The sequence below is a fragment of the Galleria mellonella genome, unplaced genomic scaffold (genome assembly GCF_026898425.1).
Source record: "Galleria mellonella isolate WM207_F2 unplaced genomic scaffold, CSIRO_AGI_GalMel_v1 utg33, whole genome shotgun sequence".
Classification (NCBI taxonomy): domain Eukaryota; kingdom Metazoa; phylum Arthropoda; class Insecta; order Lepidoptera; family Pyralidae; genus Galleria; species Galleria mellonella.
In genome coordinates, this window is record NW_026442079.1 from 7,203,773 (window position 1) to 7,223,041 (window position 19,269).

General features: G+C 31.4%; 1 protein-coding gene across 2 annotated transcripts in view; it reads right to left on the bottom strand.

The window, feature by feature from the left end:
- Window positions 1-19,269, bottom strand: part of LOC113518155 (uncharacterized) — a 131,806-nt gene that overhangs the window by 77,017 nt on the left and 35,520 nt on the right. For both annotated transcript variants that reach the window (XM_026902940.3, XM_031911549.2), the window contains exon 2: window positions 10,502-10,645. In XM_026902940.3, coding sequence (XP_026758741.2) covers window positions 10,502-10,645 — 144 coding nt within the window. The remainder of the gene's footprint in view (window positions 1-10,501; window positions 10,646-19,269) is intronic.

The window sequence follows — 19,269 nt, forward strand, 5'->3', positions numbered from 1 at the left end:
TATTATAGATTTATTACGTGGTTTTCCTGCTACTATTATAAATACGAAAGTATATGACTACGAGAAGAAGTTCGTTACTTTTCATGCAAAAATACATACATACTTAACACGGATAGGCTATATACACGTAGTGAATTAAAACATAGGATAGATTATACAAATATTCACGTAATAAGCAGTATTTATAGAAAAGAGTCTGGACAACAGTTTCATTATGTAGTTCGAAATTAATTCCAACACATTAATTTTACAATTCGAAATAGTAGTTCAATCTAATTTTAACCCGTACCAGTACCATAAGTCATGGTAATTGAGTTTATGTGACGAGGCGCCGACTCGGGGACAAACTTTCAATCAAGGTAATACAGTTAGAGCTAGCAATTCTGGGTTATCAACTTATATCTACGATATATGTCCGACAGGGGATCATTTTTGAATTCATTGTTCATTGAACTGTGCAATATTGATATTGTTCAAACTTTAAAAATTACCAACGAACTGTTTCGCTTTAATGTGATTGTATAGGAGTTTTTTTTTTTTAAATGGGTGATAATGGTATGGTAACCCCGCCTGCGCTCTCGGTATACACTGGATGGGCACCAGTGATAGATGACAGATGAGGATGAAAGTATAGTTAGCCTATCCTTACGAATTCAACTAGAATTAAACACGATGGTTTCCAGGGGGAATCACGAGGAGGTCGATCTGATTGGGTATATTGCTAGTAATGGGGCTATTTGACCCCATTACTGACAATCCCTTTCCCCCCGATTGTATAGGAGTATGAATAGTAACCTGACTAATACTCAAAAATATAATTAATAAATATGAATAATTATCCATTCAGTTAGGTCAATCATTTCAATATTTAATTTCGCTCCCACAACTCCCACTGTATCAACATCATGTATGGAACAGTTACAATCCTCTCTATACATTCATTCTTGATTCTATCTCTTATATTTCGAGTTGATCCTTCGCCCGTATCTAATGACAAGGACTGATCGCTCTACATACAGGATCCACAATTATCCAAAATTAAACGTCAAGTAGGTTCAAAATCTCCACTTGCAAGTCCAATTTCCTCATTTCGAAATTTTTTTTTATTAATTATAAATTAGAACAAATAAAAAATAATATAACAACAAAATATTTCTGTTACTTTATCAGTTATTCTTTTTTTTTGTTGATATTCTTCTGTTGATCATTGGAAGCAAAACAATAATTTATAGCAAAGCAACAATGAACAACGATAATAGTAATTATATTTTTCCACGTAACCAACAAAAGATTCCGAGAAATGGACAAAACTATTGTTAGATAACAATGTTAGACCATTTCTAATATGTTATGGTGAAGTAAAATTATAAACTTGCACCGTACATAGTAATACTTTGTTACAACAGAAGCTTTTACTGTGACGGAATAGTTTTGCATCTATAATTATAAAGTACATAAATAGCTAATAAACAGTTATTTGCTAACAAACATCGTTACAGATTTATTGCCTTAACTAATGCATTTGCTAAGTATTTACGCGGTGACAAAGGAGAACAGAGTAAAAATACAATATGTCACCGTTCCTTTTTAACCTCAGGATGTTGTAAGAGGCAACTAAGGAAATAAAACACCATAAATATTGTGTGCAAGAAGAGGAAAACACGAAATAAAACCCCATATTAAACCGCCTGACCAGTGGTAATTGCAATTGTAGGTTAATATGCTTCTTTAACAAGGAAATACTCGTATCCCATAGCGGAATGACAAGGGATTGTTATGGTACGATCAAGGGTCAATTATTTTTAAATGTCTTTAAAAAAAATGTGAGATCCTTTTATTTAATTCTGTTCGGAATTAAAAATTCAAATGTTTCAAATATAATGACTCTAGGAAATTGCCGTGTCCCGGCATAGAATAGGTCACCTCTTCCATCCCTGTGGGTGACGTAAGAAGCGACTAAGGGAATTTAATGGTCGTGGGATGGGCAGCGGCGTCCCTTTTAAAACATCTCCAACGCCTAACTGCGGTTGCCAATACGTCTGCAAAGCGCGGCAAACGGCAAAACCCCCAATAGAGGAGGGTTTATATTCAGCAATGGACAATTAACGGCTGATATGGTATGTTGATGTCTAGGAAACATTTTATCCCTCACTGATGAATGTGGGATGGGTGTGATGAAATTAAATTTGTTTTTCTCTTCTTTAATTTTGGGAATAAAATGATTTTAAATTCACGAAACGGCTTCTAATTTTTTGTATTTCGTATTAGGGCTCGATATAACTAGATGATGAGCTGTTCTTCAATAAATCTCTTGAAAATGAGGAGAAAGCCTCAACTACCGAATGTGAGCCGTATAAAGGTCTGATTTATTGGATGTTCGCGTATGTACTTCGCTTAATCTAACCATGCGTATATATATAGACATGTTGGTTTATGTGATAAGCTCTGTATGGTGGTTGCATTGTGCACCTAGTGAATTCAACTACACGCAAACTGGGGGGAAAGGGATTGTTAGCAATGGAGTTTGACAGCCCCATTGTTAGCAATATGCCTTATTAGGTCGACCTCCACGTGGTTCCCCCAGGAAACCATCGTGAACAATTCTTGTTGAATTCGTTACAATAGCCTAACTGACCTGTTTCATAGTCACCTATCATCCTTCACTGGTGCCCCGCCGGTGTATACCGATAGCGCCGATGGGGTTACCATTCCATAATCATCCATTAAAAAAAAAACTACACGCAAATTGGGGGAAAGGGATTGTTTTACTAATAATCACTTTCCCCCAAAAAAGTGGGGTCTAACTGACCCATTGTTAGCAATACACCTTGTCAGGTCAACTTTCACGCGGTTCCCCTGTAAACCATCGTGATTCATTTATTATTGAATTCGATAAGATGGGCCAACTAACCTGCTTCATCTTCACCTGTCATCCTTCACTGGTGCCCCGACAGTGTATACTGATAGCGCGGGAGAGGCTGTCATTTCATTATCCTCCCGTAAAAAAAAAATAACTACACACAAACTATCGCTACAATATTAAGTAGGATTAAAATAGAACTTAGTAGTTGTATCTAGTAATTGGAAGTAGAATGGCCCAGCAAAAATGAACTACGAAATATTTCTTAAGTCGCATTATATTGAAAATATTTGAAATTTGCAAGCGGCATCGCTTTTCTGCAAATAGATTGTGCATAGAGGTTTTTTTTTGATCCACAAAAAAAAACAATACTTGTACTCGTATAGACACAAAATTAATATAAGACTTAAGCAAGAGTAAATCCTATCGACCGCAAAAAGAATTATTAAAATCAATTTAGGGTGGAAGTTATAATCGCGTAATATAGCAACAAAAAATAAAATTAAACGAATTAAGGAACTTCTTTTGAAAGTCACTTAAAGAAAGAGTGTAGAAGAAGAACAATAAAAATATGCTTTCAAATTTCTCGATTCGCTTTTATTACTTTTATGCAGATACATTTGACGTCTATCGTAGCTAATTCTGAATTTTTGATAATTCTTTTTGAAAATAATAGGGTTAACTTTCCTGTTCCATATTAATAATTTTAATATATTATATTTTTTTATTCATTTAGTACGTTTATAATTAACAAAAAATTAACTAAATTAACTCTTTACTCTATCTTAATCTCTGTATCTTTTTTTTTATACAACTTAGAATGGCAAACAAGCTGACGGCCCACCTGATGGAAAGTGGTAACCGTCGCCTATAGACATGAGCAGTACCATGGACATAACAGAGTATACTGTTTCGCCCATGATACCCCCCATGTGTTGCCATTCCTGAGGACTCAGGTGTTATTCCTCTGTACCCAGTAAATTCACGCCATATCCCACCCTTCAAACCGAAACACAGCCATGCAAAAACAACTGCTTCACGGTTGAAACTCGAATGGGACAGAGGCACCCAAGCAATCAACTTTTGTACAAAGTCTCCCTCTGGTATCTTTAGATTTACCTCCAAACTTTCTTATACAATATTTCAGTATTCTTACAAGATATTTTTTATAAATACAAACTATTAAGTGTAATAGGATTATTACAACACACGTGTAATTAATTTCTTATTGATTCGTTGATCTTCCTAGAACTAAATAAATAAATACTCTATTTTTTGTATTTTGTTAGCAAGTCTATCTTAGAATGAAAGTACATTGTATGTTAGAATTGCAAACTCTCACGCCAACAGATGTACAGTAACTACAGATCGAGTTAATTAATTTATACAGAAGCAATACAAACTGACAAGTGTAAGCTTTATTGTGTTTAAACTAATTCCTTTTATTTTGTTTGATTTTTTATTTTCTTTAGAATTTTTATCATTTGTTTTTGTTTAGAAATTGCTTTGTTCTTTTTTTTTAAGAATAAATCGCAAAGCACGCGACAGAAAATATGCGGGCAATGTCTGAGATGACTATGATAGAAATTGCTGAACAGTTTTATTTATATTCGAAGACCACCAGAGATGTGCATTCTTAAATACTCAATGTCATTATTTTTTTAGGAATGTACCTACTTATATTATATTGCATATTAAGTGTGGAGCAAATCTAGTTATATATTTTCTTGCAAGTTAAAGTAAGTACCTACCATATAATTCACTAACGAAATTGCAATTATGGCCCTCGTAAAGATAAAAAGGCTTCTCTTTCTTTTAAAATCACATTGAAAATACCTACTCGGCATCGCCTTGTCATTTCACCATTGAGTCCTTGGTCGACAATTGCTTTATTTCCGGCCTCTACAGTAATGCACAATTAAAATGAGTCGTATTTTATTAAACGTTAAAGGATTCTAAGAATAACAACGTCGCCATCTAATATCGTGGTTTACTACAATTCTGCCCCTTGATTGCGTATTTTGCAAACAGATTGCGATGGCCAATGATTGCTTGATATTTGTTGACTTTTTCACATGTTTTATATCAGATAAAAGTAATTAGCAAGCGAATAACAATAAACGTTAAAGGGTTTTAGAAATTAAAATTACTATTATGAATTAGTTCCTTTGCCACATGGTCATTATTAGGATGTTATAAGATGTAGGTGTCTGAGGTGAACTTGCTGAGGGCTCCAAGAAGTGGGAGAAAAAAAAAGAGGTTGCGCCCTCCGGGATCCTCGGTTTCTATGACGGCCTCCAACCGGGAGCCGGTAAAATAGGCAAGATCATAATTGGAGTTATTTTTTTTAATGAATGATAATGGAACGTTGACTTCGCCTCGATATTGATATACACTGGTGAGCGAGTGGCAGAAAGTGACAATATATGAGGAAAATAAGTCAAGTCAGCCTGACGTAACGAATTCACTGTGATTTAACCGAGATGGTAACCAGGCGAAACCGCGAGAAGGTCAACCCGATGAGATATATAGTTAACAATGGGGCTACCAATCTTCATTATTAACAATCTCTTCCCCCAATTGGAGCTAGTTATGCCGAACACAGTCATTTTTTATGGGTATTCGTCAATTATGATGTGCAGAAATCAATTGTATTATGTTATATACTGTTATTTCGATATTTAACAATCATTCACGAAGTGACCGAACAGTGTTTGATAAATAGATAATCAGTCGACCCTGCACCCCGTACATGCTTATTTACAAATTACAGTTATTATATTCATGTTGCATGCACTAATACAAATGATTTCAATGTTATCATATTAAATATTGATAAAAAATATATATATTTATTTATTTTTTGAATAGATAGATAGTAGAGCTGTGTCCGGGAGTGCTGTAATCTAAAAGGAGTGTCGAAGCCCAAAAATGGGTCCGACATAAAAGAGCCATAAAATTAAGAAAGGACCGCTTCAAATTTCATTTTGTAGTGAAATATAAAGTGACGTTTTCGTCGTTAGGAGAATCTGCGAAGACCATCAACACACACACACACACAGAGGAACCCGTCAATATAAGGTAGTGATCCCATTTATTTTTGTTTTGTTATTAGTAAGAGGGGTGAGAGAAACAGACTTAAAAATTAACTTGGGAGCTAATATATAGGGCCAACTAAAGCTTATGTAGCTTATAGATAATGAAAAATGCTTTTATATAATAATGCTTTGATAAGATATTACAAAGCATTTATAATCAAGCTTCCACATTAGATTGGTAATTATAATCAGATAACTTATTTCCTTAAATATAGTACTGATTTGTTTTTAATTTTCATATATATAACTTAAGACTGTAATAGAATAGATAGAGAATCTATGACGTTATAAACTAAGCGAACAGACTAACAGCACAAGATGCCTGACTGACTCTAATTTCTATCATCCTTGTAAATCAATGCAAATTGGCGAATTAATTGTATCATTTATAACCGTCTATTTCGTATTGCCAATAACATAATAATAATATAGATCCTATTTATAGTAGACTCAGTGACAAACACATCTCTATAGCTAATAAGCACTATTAATATATTATTGTTATTGTGAGAAGTGTTAATTGAGGCTGAATGACTTATTTATGGAGTCTGAGCGTTAGTTTGAAACTCAAAATTTAGAAAATAAATTTCTTGCGTGACATAAACAAGGAAAAGATTTTTAGAAATTTTGCTTTTTAACTTCGTTGAAATTAATACTAATTACTTACTTTTATTTCATGCAGTGGTCCTTAAACATCTATGGTATATATAAAATGCTTATACCCCGCTCAAATATTATCGAGAATTACCAAAAAGAAATCAGAAATTGTTAGAGCCTCGTCTTCTTTACATCCATAATATTATAATTAATATTTATGACGTAGTCATAAATTACGATTTTTTTATATAATTATTAGTATAGTATAGTAAAATAAATTGCTTAACCTGGAAAAAAGGAGCCTATGTATATTTTCGACGCCTAATAGTATGCCAAAATACGTAACTATTGCTTGAGCCCTTATTGCCTACTCTAAAAGGTAACAGACAAATTAATCAATAAAAATTCATTTGCACTGTAAAGGGTTGAATGAAAATATATAGATTTTTTATACCATGAAGATGGCAAATAAGTATACAGCTCGTCTGATGGTACACAGTCACTGTAGCCTATGGACACCTGCAACATTAGAAATGTCATGTGCACATTGCCTACCCTGTAAATACCTTAACACAACCTTTTTAAAATACCCCATACTGTAGTCTTTAGGGAAAACCTCAGGGAGCTCATTACACAGTTTGAACCTTCGCGGGAGGGAACTCCTCTGAGACCACACTTTATTTGGTTTAGTCCATTTGGTTTCTAATGTGTGAGGACGAATTCCCTATCGATGGCAAGCGGTACGATGATAAAAGGTAGCTGTGAGCACCATTTCAAACAATACCTCAGAATACAGTCCTTTATACAAACAGTAGAATACAAAGACAAGCAAAGAAAGACTCGATACCGCCTGGGAGCTGGGGATAGACACGTACAATATAAAATTTTCTGATTAGGTATTATAATTTCTTGGGCGCTACAAACAAGAATATGTTATATTCAAAATAGTGAGATGGGGTTTCCTTGAATCTAAATTAGCAATTAAGCTTAGTAGTGTTACTTATGCTGTGTAAATAATAGCTTTTACGATTAATTAAGCAATATAGGAATTGCAAGGAATTATATGATCTAATTACAAATCTAATTAATATGCTGTAAAGCGCAAATTATTGAAACTATACAGAACTAAATTGAAATTGATACTTTAAAGAAGACTGGATATTATGCCAGTGAATCTGAATATTTTTTTCAATATCATATGAACCTTATTCACAGCGCGTCCAGCTTTCAAGTTAGGAGAGGAAAAGTTCCTAGAAACTTAATCAAATTTTGTTTCAATCGTGGAACCCTAAAATTATTTCTTGTATATAAGGATACAATGAAAGATTCAATTCAAAAGAAATATTAATAAGTTATGAAACTTTCATATTTGTAATTATACTAAAACTAAACTAAACTAAACAGCAAAGATTTGATTGTTTGTTTGGAATGGTTAAACTAAAAAAACTCAGCGATTTTAAAAATTCGTTCGATTATAAGAAACTACATTATCAGCGAGTCACATAGGATATATATATATATATATATATATATATATATATATATATATATATATATATATATATATATATATATATATATATATATATATATATATATATATATATATATAGTTTTCGAAAATTCTATCTACCCGCATCAAATTGGGTTGGATCGCTTATATATATCAGATTGCTATATTAGGACTATATACACAACGCACTAAACATGTCTAATATAGAATAAGGGCGGACATAGGTTCGTTATATAGATTAAAAATAGTAATTGTGGTAAATTAATGAACAAGAGTTTATACGTAAATGTAAAACTTAAGCTAACGTAGGTTAGAATTATAATACTACATTGTATTATTTATTATACTGTGGTACTACACAAACTGTGCGTTTTGACCTCACTAAAAATAAGAAAATTTTAAATTTGCCTGTATATTGTTTTGTGTGTATATTATGCGTGATAACTTCGTCAACTCTGAACGGAATTCCTTTTGCATTCGACGGCATTTATTACTCCCGTTTTGGTCTTAAATATATTTGGTCACGATTTAAGTGGCTGTTTTTTAGTGGAACGAAATATTAAAATATGAATAATGAGGTGTAACAGGATTAACAAGAATAGAATAAGACCGAAAACGTGCCAGTTTCAACAAAGACTGTTATGTTACCTATGTACTTGGGGCGTGTGTTGTGTGAGATTGGAAAATAAGCTTATGTAATATTTACAGTGACCAAATATAAAACGAATATACATTTTGAAGATGTTCAAATATAATGTAGGCAACAGGATTCAACGTAATGGAAAGGAAGGATATGTGTAAATCCAATTTTGATGTCAGCAGATAGAAGGTTTCCTAGACTGTGGAAGGATTCTTCCCCAGTAAATATTTTATTGCTAACCTCAGTTATTTGGAATGATAAAGACTGTATAGGGACCATCAAAACAAAATACAAGTTTTATAGCTATTGTTGTAAGTAATCTAATTTAATCGATGCCCAGATAAAGGTTTTTTAAGGCTGCTCTTAAAATAAAAAAGGGTTCCATCTGTTGCTGAGATTGCAGATTATTTTTATTCAAAGGTCTTTTAGATAGTATGAATTGTACTGACTAGTTTTTACCCACGACTTCCTCCGCATGACCGCGATATTTTAATTGACCAGGATAAAAATTAGTAGTAGTAGGTAAAATATGTCCTTCTCTATCACAAATTGCATGTGATATTTCAAGACGATTAATTGCGCCGATGTAACAAATAAACTCACTTACTTGCACATTTAAAATAAGGCTTACTAAATATCTCTTACTCTCTTTTGACGCTCATTATTACTAGATATAAAGAATTGTGGCATTGCTTATAATTTATGCTCTTAAAATGTAAGTACTGTACTGTACTGTACATGTATTCATATTTATCTAAGCGATTTATATAAATATTTATTTTTGAATAGGTAGCGTTTATTCTTATGTACCTTTTTAATTATGTAGTAATTAAGTTATTGTTTCTTCTTTCGTGGAACTAAAACATAGATTACTATATTATTTAATTGGGTTAGAACAAATATGTCAAAATACCGAAAGTGTCTAACTATATGCCTAACGTAATTTTAATACAATTATGTATCAAGTACTCTAAAATTTAGTTATGAACCTCAAGATACCAAATGTCTAAATAAATAAATTTAAAAACATTGCCTAAGTATATGTCGTATGTTATATTTATTGTTTACTATTTTCTATTTCTTTGTCACTATTCTCCTATTATTTATTTAAAAAAGAAATATTTAAAATCTATATTTCCTAATGCGTTAAAAGCAACAAACCCAACCCATGTGCATAATAATGGTCAACCTACACAATAATCACAAAGGATGCATCTTCAGCATTTACTAAACGTATGATAGCAGTTTGTATGATGGAATGTGATATGTGTCTAGTACATATATACATATATATGCTATATTCCTGTATTTAGTAACTCGCCTCCGCTTAAGGATGTGTACATCTATTTTTTTTTAATAAAATACTGTCCATCTCACTCGCTGATAATATAGCTTTTAATAAGTAAAAAAAAAAAAATTAAAATGGTTAAAGTATTTTCCAACTTTATCCATTACAAACAATAAATCAAATACTTCTTCTTCATAATATCAATTTAACTTGTCGTGTGAAGGTACCCTTTGATGTCAGGAGGAGTTGAGAATAACTTCATTATACAAGATGACCTCCGACGTGACTTGCTGGACGACCGCTTTCAAGTTGGAGCAAATAAAATACATTTTCAAAATTTCATTAAAATCTGTCGAGCAGTTTCGTTTTGGAGATTAGTACGAACAAACTTGGTGACACTGTGTGTATATATAATAAAAAAAAAAATAAAATTATAATAAATTATTTTATTATAAATTCAAAGAAATTATTTTTTCTTTCTATATGTATTAATATAAATACTTACCATCAGTGGGTGTAGTCTGCTGACTGGAATTGATCCTGGGCCTCTCTTCCCCGGCGGCAATATGTTTAGCAGTCCGCCGCGCCACTGGCCGTAGTTCTCTATCCACGTCACTTCCCTCCTCCTCTTCGTAACCGTATTCCATCTCTGCAACACAATCATATCCTTGTTCATATATAGTAATAAATTAAAAGTGAGTTTATTTGTTACTTCTTAGCACAACAACTCAATCAATCTTCATCAAATACATATATCTAATTTTATACGAACGATACATGCACATAATATGCTACTTTTTATTACGAATATGAAAAATTTTCTTACTAATAGCAATTGCAAATCAGATGATAGCTCACCATTAGGAAAGTGGTAACCACCATCCTTCAGTCATAAACAAGACAACAGGCACCGTCTGCGCATGACGAGTGCTACGGGTAGTTGTTTATGTATACAGGGTGAAATCGAAATTATAATCATCTTTGATGGGTGAATGTTCTACCAGCGAAACTGAACACTTACCAAAAAAGCGTGGATTGAAAAAGACATAAAATTTTGTGCCTCCCCTACTATAACTAACTCGGCATGTTAACTTAGTATGGGAGACTAACCCTCTTATTTATAGAAACGTCGAAACTCTCATAAACCTATTTTAGCTATTGAACTGTTTTGTCTCTTTATTTTATGTTTTTTTCCCAATTTCAATGAAAGTGACAAAACAGTTCAATAGCTAAAATAGGTTTATAGTAGGTGCTCGTTTTTTATTAATTAGAAGGTAAAAAAAAATATTCAATTTGCATGAGTAGATTGTTTGTTTTACGTAGCGGTAATGAATTTGATTTCATCCGTTTTGTACTTACTGAGTCCCCATGACAATGTGTTTTCATTCCTAAAACATAGTTTGATGTATAAATAGATATACTATTTATATTTACATATGAACTTAATAGAAACAACTTTCAGTGAACTGACTACATTTCTAGTTTCACTTACTTTTATAACTCATCTCATAGATGCACACGAGATAGATGGTGCAGTCTGAGGGAGAAGTTAAGCTTCTCAGGACTTGACTCCTTTCCTTAGATAACAAAGTTTTATTTTATGCAACTTGGAACAGCAAAGTATTTAACTTTGTAATCATAACAGAATAGTCCTTCGTTTCTCAGACAGCTGTTTTAGAGATGCTATCATCTGTCATTATTTCAACACACCTGACACGTACTGCACTATTTTTATACTACTATTTCTCATACAAAATTCTTGCAATAAGTATTGTATTACATCGATTTTTGCAAGCTCGCATTTCGACCGCGTTATTTTTTCATTCTGCTTTTCACTACGTATGATGGTAATGTATTCCTCTGGGATAGTTTATAACGTAAACATATGGCTTAGGTAACAGTAACGTTATCTACAATGTAGAACAGGGATGCCTATAACAAGGATGTTGTCACGTGCATGTAACCCTACACCACGTTTCTATCGAACATACTTCATGGAGTTAAACATATATAATATATGTATGTAGAGTTCATAATAAGTTCTATTCCTGTTCATATATAAAACATGTACTAAGCGATATCATAAAAATTAATTCTCTTGTATTTTCTGTGTGTACATTTGTTCGCCAACTCTAGATTGAGTTTAGCAATAATTTTTGCACTCGATAGAGCTATTCATATACTAATTGCTTATAAATTTTATTAATATTAAATTCGCTGTAATTTTTTCGAGAAGTAAGTCTTTATTTACTTCTAGTGTTATCTCGATACCTGTTTTCGCATATATATACAATTATGAATGAATAATGCATTATGACATGTAACAATATTGTATTATGCACAAACAATATCATCGTCGTTAAAAGTTTAGTAAGTACGTACTAAATTTTATTGTAATAATTACATGTATTTTAGTCAAGAAAACTCGACTAGTTTCAGGACCATCCGTGATCTTTAGTCATAAGTGATTGTGACACAAGCGTGAGCCTGACTGCCTGACAGGTTTCCGAGGAAATGTCACAGTGTCGCTTCGCCTGCCGTGTTATTGTCACGGACTGTGTTAGTAAGAAGAAGTCTACAGTGCTCAGCCGTTCATTTCCAAAGATCTCCAAATGTTTCTTATCTGCGACGGAGCTGTGAAAAACTACAGCTCACACTGAGCGGGCCTCGTCTCGCGTTCGTGTCACAGTCGTTCATGACTACCCTTATTCCCTGATGGTCCCGAAACTAGTCGAAGTTTTTCGATATGAGACTTGAGATCTTTTTTGAAGTTAATTAAAAATATGCATAAGAACAGAGCTGTATGCTCTCGTTTTCAGCGAATAAATTGTACCCTATTCCAATAATTAATATATATCTATTAATAACCAGAAAGGTTACAACATTTTCACGGAAAGCGAAATATTCTTATTACTTTAATATAATTTGTGAACGTATATCTAATTTATATATTCTTATTATTAGGAAGTTCATAAACTCTTATATATTATGTTTATTTAGAAATATTGCCCGCATCTTATATATTTCCACGGAACTTATAAAAAAAACGTAAAAATGTCTAGTATATTTTAAAAGCATTATTGCTTCTGTAGATGAATGGATGATTTATAAAATAGAACCTAGATTAATTTAAAAAAACGATGCTTGGCTATTTATTTCCAGTGATATTTTATTTCAAGAAGTCGATGACCTCACTAGATAATAAAAAAACAAAAACAAATGAAACGGATTACATTCATCCGCGCATGCGTATTGAGTCTATATGTTACTGTTCAAGATGAAACTAGAATAATACATAGTAAAGGTTTTCAATATACTTAAAGGATTGTTATTATATAAAAAAGAAAAACTCGAGATTCAAAATATATCAAGCAAAACATATTCAGGCACCAATTTTTGGTCGTTTGTGGCCAAACATGCCGAAATTCAGTGTTTCTATGACAACTACTTATTTATTTTCATTTTAATTCGGGACAATTTTGACTACAAGTATGAATATAAAAATCCAAGAGACATTTATATCTGTAACTTTTATAATTATTATGTCAGATGCGATAAAAAAATTAATATAAATAGCGTACACAGATATACATATATCTAGTTTTAAACTTTATTCTTGCTTTGATTTCATACTTATTTACTTCATCAGAAATTATCAAGACAAAAGTTTTGTAAAATGTACAACCAGATTTTATATTTGTAAAAAAATTAATAAAAAAATATACATGTTTAATATAAAATGTGCTCTAAACCATTCGTCATTAGGTAGTAATTAAGGGAAGTGCACTCATAAGATGATTTACATAGTAATGGTAAGTATGCGGGTATTATATACGAGAATACTCATAGTTACCTACCTCTCTATAAATCTCCTTATAAGTACCTACTTTATTGAGAGGTTTTCAAAAAATAAAGAAACAAAACAAGTCTGTAATAAACTTAAAGAAACAAATTGAAAACAATAGGGTCATCATTAAATGAGATTTCCTATTTTCAATAAGTATATTTAATTAAACAAAATGTTAATTTTAATGAATAATTACAATTAATCTAAGTCGAATGTCATTGTGTTTTATAATTTGTACCTGTGGAAAGTATATTTGTTAAATAAGTTCACGGTTTAGGGATTCAGAAATTTAAATGAAACAAAAGCGTATACGTTTGATCCTGAGTTTTAAGTTTGAAATTGGATTTCATTCGAAGAAATGTTTTTGAGTCGGAGCAACGACCCGTAACACATGTAAGGGTCCCAATAAATAGCAATGTTTACAAAAATAAACGATTCGTGTCCAACAAAATACGTAGATATAAGTACAGTTAATAAAAAAAAAGTTGACATAATGATAGAAATGGAAATGATTTTTATTCAAGTCCACTACAAAGTTAAATTTGTGTACTTTTTTACTAAATGCTTACTTTGATATGTCCGTACATACTTTATACGTGTTTAATATAATTTATATATATTATAAAGTCATTTAAAATTTTCCATTTATTATCACAAAACCCCCTACTGGCTGTTGTGCCACGGTATATAATAGTACCACTTCATAGTAGTTAAATTCTATGATAATATAATTTAATAATATAATTTTCTATTACACTCAAATACAGTAATAATATCAAGTATTGGAAATAATATGAGCAAGGTTAACTTATCTTTAAAAGAGCTCTCTTTTGATCAACTCAAGAGAGTATTGACAATTTGTTATTATTATTTTATAGCTGTACAAGATTGCTGGCAGTATACTCAATATTGGATTACCTCATAATGTATAGATTCTTCAGTGTTTTTTCAAATAAAAAATGTAAATAATTACCATAATTTTAAGTCAAAAATATAAGCAATTTATTATTTTATATCTAATATTCATATATCAAACTTCATTTCAATCCGTTCATCCGTTGAAGCATGATTGACAAATGTTCAAGTAAACATAGAAACTCAACATATAGGTATTTGTAGGAAGATCAGACTGATGAAATGGTTAATGGGGTGATTGTTCTAGAAACCTGCAGTTATTCATTGTACCGTTTAATTAACACAGGTAACTATTCTAGACTAAGGATTCAGCCATTAACGTAATCATGTGGCATTGTCGTATGTGGGTATCTATCTGATTCCTATGGGATATAGAGAAGGAACCGAGTCGTAGAGACATCTGCATACAGTTCTAGTTAAACCATTTACATTTCCATTTTATCAAAGCATTTACTCTCAGAAAGCACACAAATTTTAAATACTATTTTTGATTAGCACTAGTTAGTTAGTTTTATTACATTAATTGATTTACAAATAAACAGGTGTCCATAAAAGTATTAATACACAAAAAAGTTTTGTGTATCAATGTTTTTGTAAACAAGTAAATTTTGCTCTACAAAAAAAAAAAACCACACCGATTTCAATCGTAGCAACATTCAATTATTATTGTTTTCACTATTCTTATTTTATAATTAATAGCACACAATGAATCAGTTATTTTTATTTAAGAACCAAACTTTTTATAAGCCGATATCGATAAAATTTCAATAGAGCTATTTAAATGTATATCCCTTCAAACACAAAATAATTTTTCGAATCGGTTTATAGATATCGTAGTTCGGAGAACTTCTCCTTCTCTTTTTGAAGTCGATTAATAAACTAAAAAAAGCTAAATTTCCATTTGAGGTTCTTAAATGAAATTAAAAAAGATTAAATTGCATTTTTTTAAATAAAAATAGAATAGTACCGCACTACCTGAGCTATTGATTTATGCTCTCGGGCTACCTACCAACGAGGGGTGATAAGTAATAATCAAATCAGGTCAGGTGACCCTTCGTGACAAATTCGCTATATTCACTACTAATTAACCACAGTAGTTTCCAGGGCGGACTGCGTGAATATCGACCTGATACGGTATAACAATGGGGCTCTTACTCCCTGTTATTTACAATCCCTTGTCAATTTTGAATATTAACAAAAACAATATTTAAATCATGTATTATTTTCAAAAGGATTTGATGCAGAAGACGTTTGCTATCACAATGACAGCTTTTGTAATAGAAAATATGACACGATTCGTTTGCATAAAGATTCAAAGAGGTACTTGTGTCGTCTTTCACTATCTGTGGGTTTCACTCCAACTTTCTTTACTCCAACAAAATATACAATAATTTGATAAAGTCACTGTAACGGACATTTCAGGATGCGCTGTTTTGGTTGTAAATTTAAATTTATATTCGGTATACAAGAAAAAGACGATCTCACGTACAAATAGACGTTGTATGGATAAATATTTAGCGGACGTAATAGGGGGCGACACCGTATAATGTTTGAGGTTTCAGCTGGCTTTAGTAAAGGAATAGTGGCAATATCTATTTATTTCAACATAATATATATACATGACACAGATACAACATAGACTATTATTTTTTTATTTTACCCTGTATCTGAAAAATTGTTGGTATGTGTCTATTGCTTAAATACACTTGCTTATTTTATTTGTAATATGTCATAAACGTTTTCCAATATACAGTTCAAATACCTAATTGTTCATAAGAATTACATGTTTATATTATTATACAAACTGAGTCGTCCTGACACATTATATTTTATTTTATTTCCCTATTACCTTAATTATTATTTACATATCTTAAACAATCCGCCCGTTCTTAACTTCGCTTACAAACTAACAGAACTTATGTATGCAGCTCTTCGTTTTACTCTAAATCCTTCTCTGTGCACGCCGCACGACTATGGAACTAATTACCATCCTCAATACGCAACGCCCAGTCATTAGCCACCTTCAAGAACCCAATTAAATCCACTACCTGTCATTATAAACTTTTTTCTTGTTTTTATCTTTTCATACCTACTTGTTTCGTTACTATGTATGAACGAATTGTATATGTAATTAATCTTATCCATATATATAAATATATATTACAATATGTATATATGTTTATTTATGTAATATATATTATTACAAGTGTGTAAGATATGCATTAGATTATTTGCGTATGTTTTTTTAACATAAGAATATTTTTATTAGATACACTTCTATATATATATATATATATATATATATATATATATATATATATATATATATATATATATATATATATATATATATATATATATATATATATATATATATATATATATATATATATATATATATATATATATATATATATATATATATATATTTGTATTATTCTTTAAGTGTTCAAATTACTGTTTGTAAATAAGAATTTTAGTGTTGGCGTCTAGATAGTCTAGCTAATTTGGAACTCATGACTACATGTAACTTTATTGTATATAGTTCAATTAAAAAAATATTATTATATATTGATGTGATCACCACAATACTCCTTTAAAGGAGAGTAAAAACAAATTAAAAGAATGAACAAGCACAATATACCTTTACAAAAGACATAATGCTTTGTTCAGGCTGCATGGCTTTTTAGTAATAAACAGACTAATATTCTCCTCTTAAGGACGGAGAGAAAGGGGAGGGGTCCGTGCCCAGCAGTAGGATAAGAGCCTATAAACAAAAATATTATATAGTAAATACGTATTCGTGAAACGTCATTAAAAATGTATTATAATTTTAGAGTATTAAAAATGTTCAATGAACACAAAATTAACTTTCCTTCTTATATATTTAAACTAACGTAACAAAACTTTACGTAACTCTTTGTCACAACGCCTGCTGCAATACTGCAATGTCTAAAAGCTTTATAATATTACTGGGCGTGTAAATTAAGAATTTTTGAAAAAAATAAAAGCGTGGCAACTACAGGCAAAACCCTCACTTTTTGAGAGAGAACTGTGTTCTGCAATGGACAGTAAACGACTGGTGTGATAATGACGACTTTACTGATTGTAAATTGTTATAGTAATATATTTAAATATTGTAATAAAAAATATTATTATTTAAACATGATTTTGATCATCATCATCATCATATCAGCTATTAACTGCTGAAAAGGCTTCCTCCATAGACTGCTATAAGGAATGGTCCCGAGTCACCTGAATACCTGCAATGTGTTTGATACAATGTTGTTTCATATTGTTGGAGGTTGTTGGTCCATATTTTGGGGATCGTCTTACACTGTGTTTACTTTTACAGGGTCGCCACTCGAGAACTTTTCTTCCCCATCAGTGTCGGTGCTTCGAGTTATGTGACCAGCATATTGCTACATCAGCTAGCTTATCTTTCGGGCTATGTCGATCACTTTGGTTCTTATGCAGATATCCTCATATTGGCTAGTATCTTGCACAGAAACTCTGAGCTTCTGAGCCCTCTAAGAGCTACCCTTAGTAAGTTTATTTTATATTTCTGTTTCAATATTATGTAACAAGAAGCTGGAGCAGAATATTGTTTGAATTTCCTACATAAATACTAAGCGTAAGTAATGTAAAACTGAATAGCTGTAATTATCGAACAAATATCAAATCTATCTGCCAATATCATTTACCAGGAATCTGAAAATTACACCTAGCGCTCGAAATGCAATTCATGACGGTTCGTTAGAAATTTGCATGAAACTGTTATTTCGAAACGGAATACAATGTTCTGGAGCTATAAATAGACGATTCATTCACCTTCAGCGTCATTAATTTAAGGATATCGACAGACTTCTATAGGTAGCTACAATAATTATTATCTTTACTTGCTTTAATGGCTTAACCAATTATTATGAAATTTAATAATATGTACCTACTATATGGTGTAATATAGCTAGTAATAACAATATATAATTAATTGTATATGTTCTGTTTTTAGAAGTATCCCTTGTATTTTATGATTTCATAAAATATGCTATGAGACTGAAGGTAGATCTTTATCATACATCTCAAATTAGACTATTTATTATAAAAAAATATGTAAATAGAGTGACGATAGGTGAATAATCTGTAATCCGCATACTGTATTTCCGCCGAATTGTATAAATAAAATACAATGCTTCGTATTTCAAATGCTTCTTTTATTAAAATATATAAAAGAGTAACAAGAAAATAAGGGACAATATTTCAAAATAAACCAGGGGATAAAATAGCTACAAACCATGACCTGATCGACAAAATTAAATCCCTTTGGACTCTACTGTTTATTTCAGAGGGTTGCCGTTGAGGAAATCTAATAATTGAGGAACATGTACTAAAGTGGTTTATTGCCGACTTGAAAACATGTTCGTTTCTATTATACTCTCAAACAAAAAGCTTTTGATGTTGTGGTTTCTATTAAATTTGAAATGTTTAATAACCTTGTCAAGAATAACTTG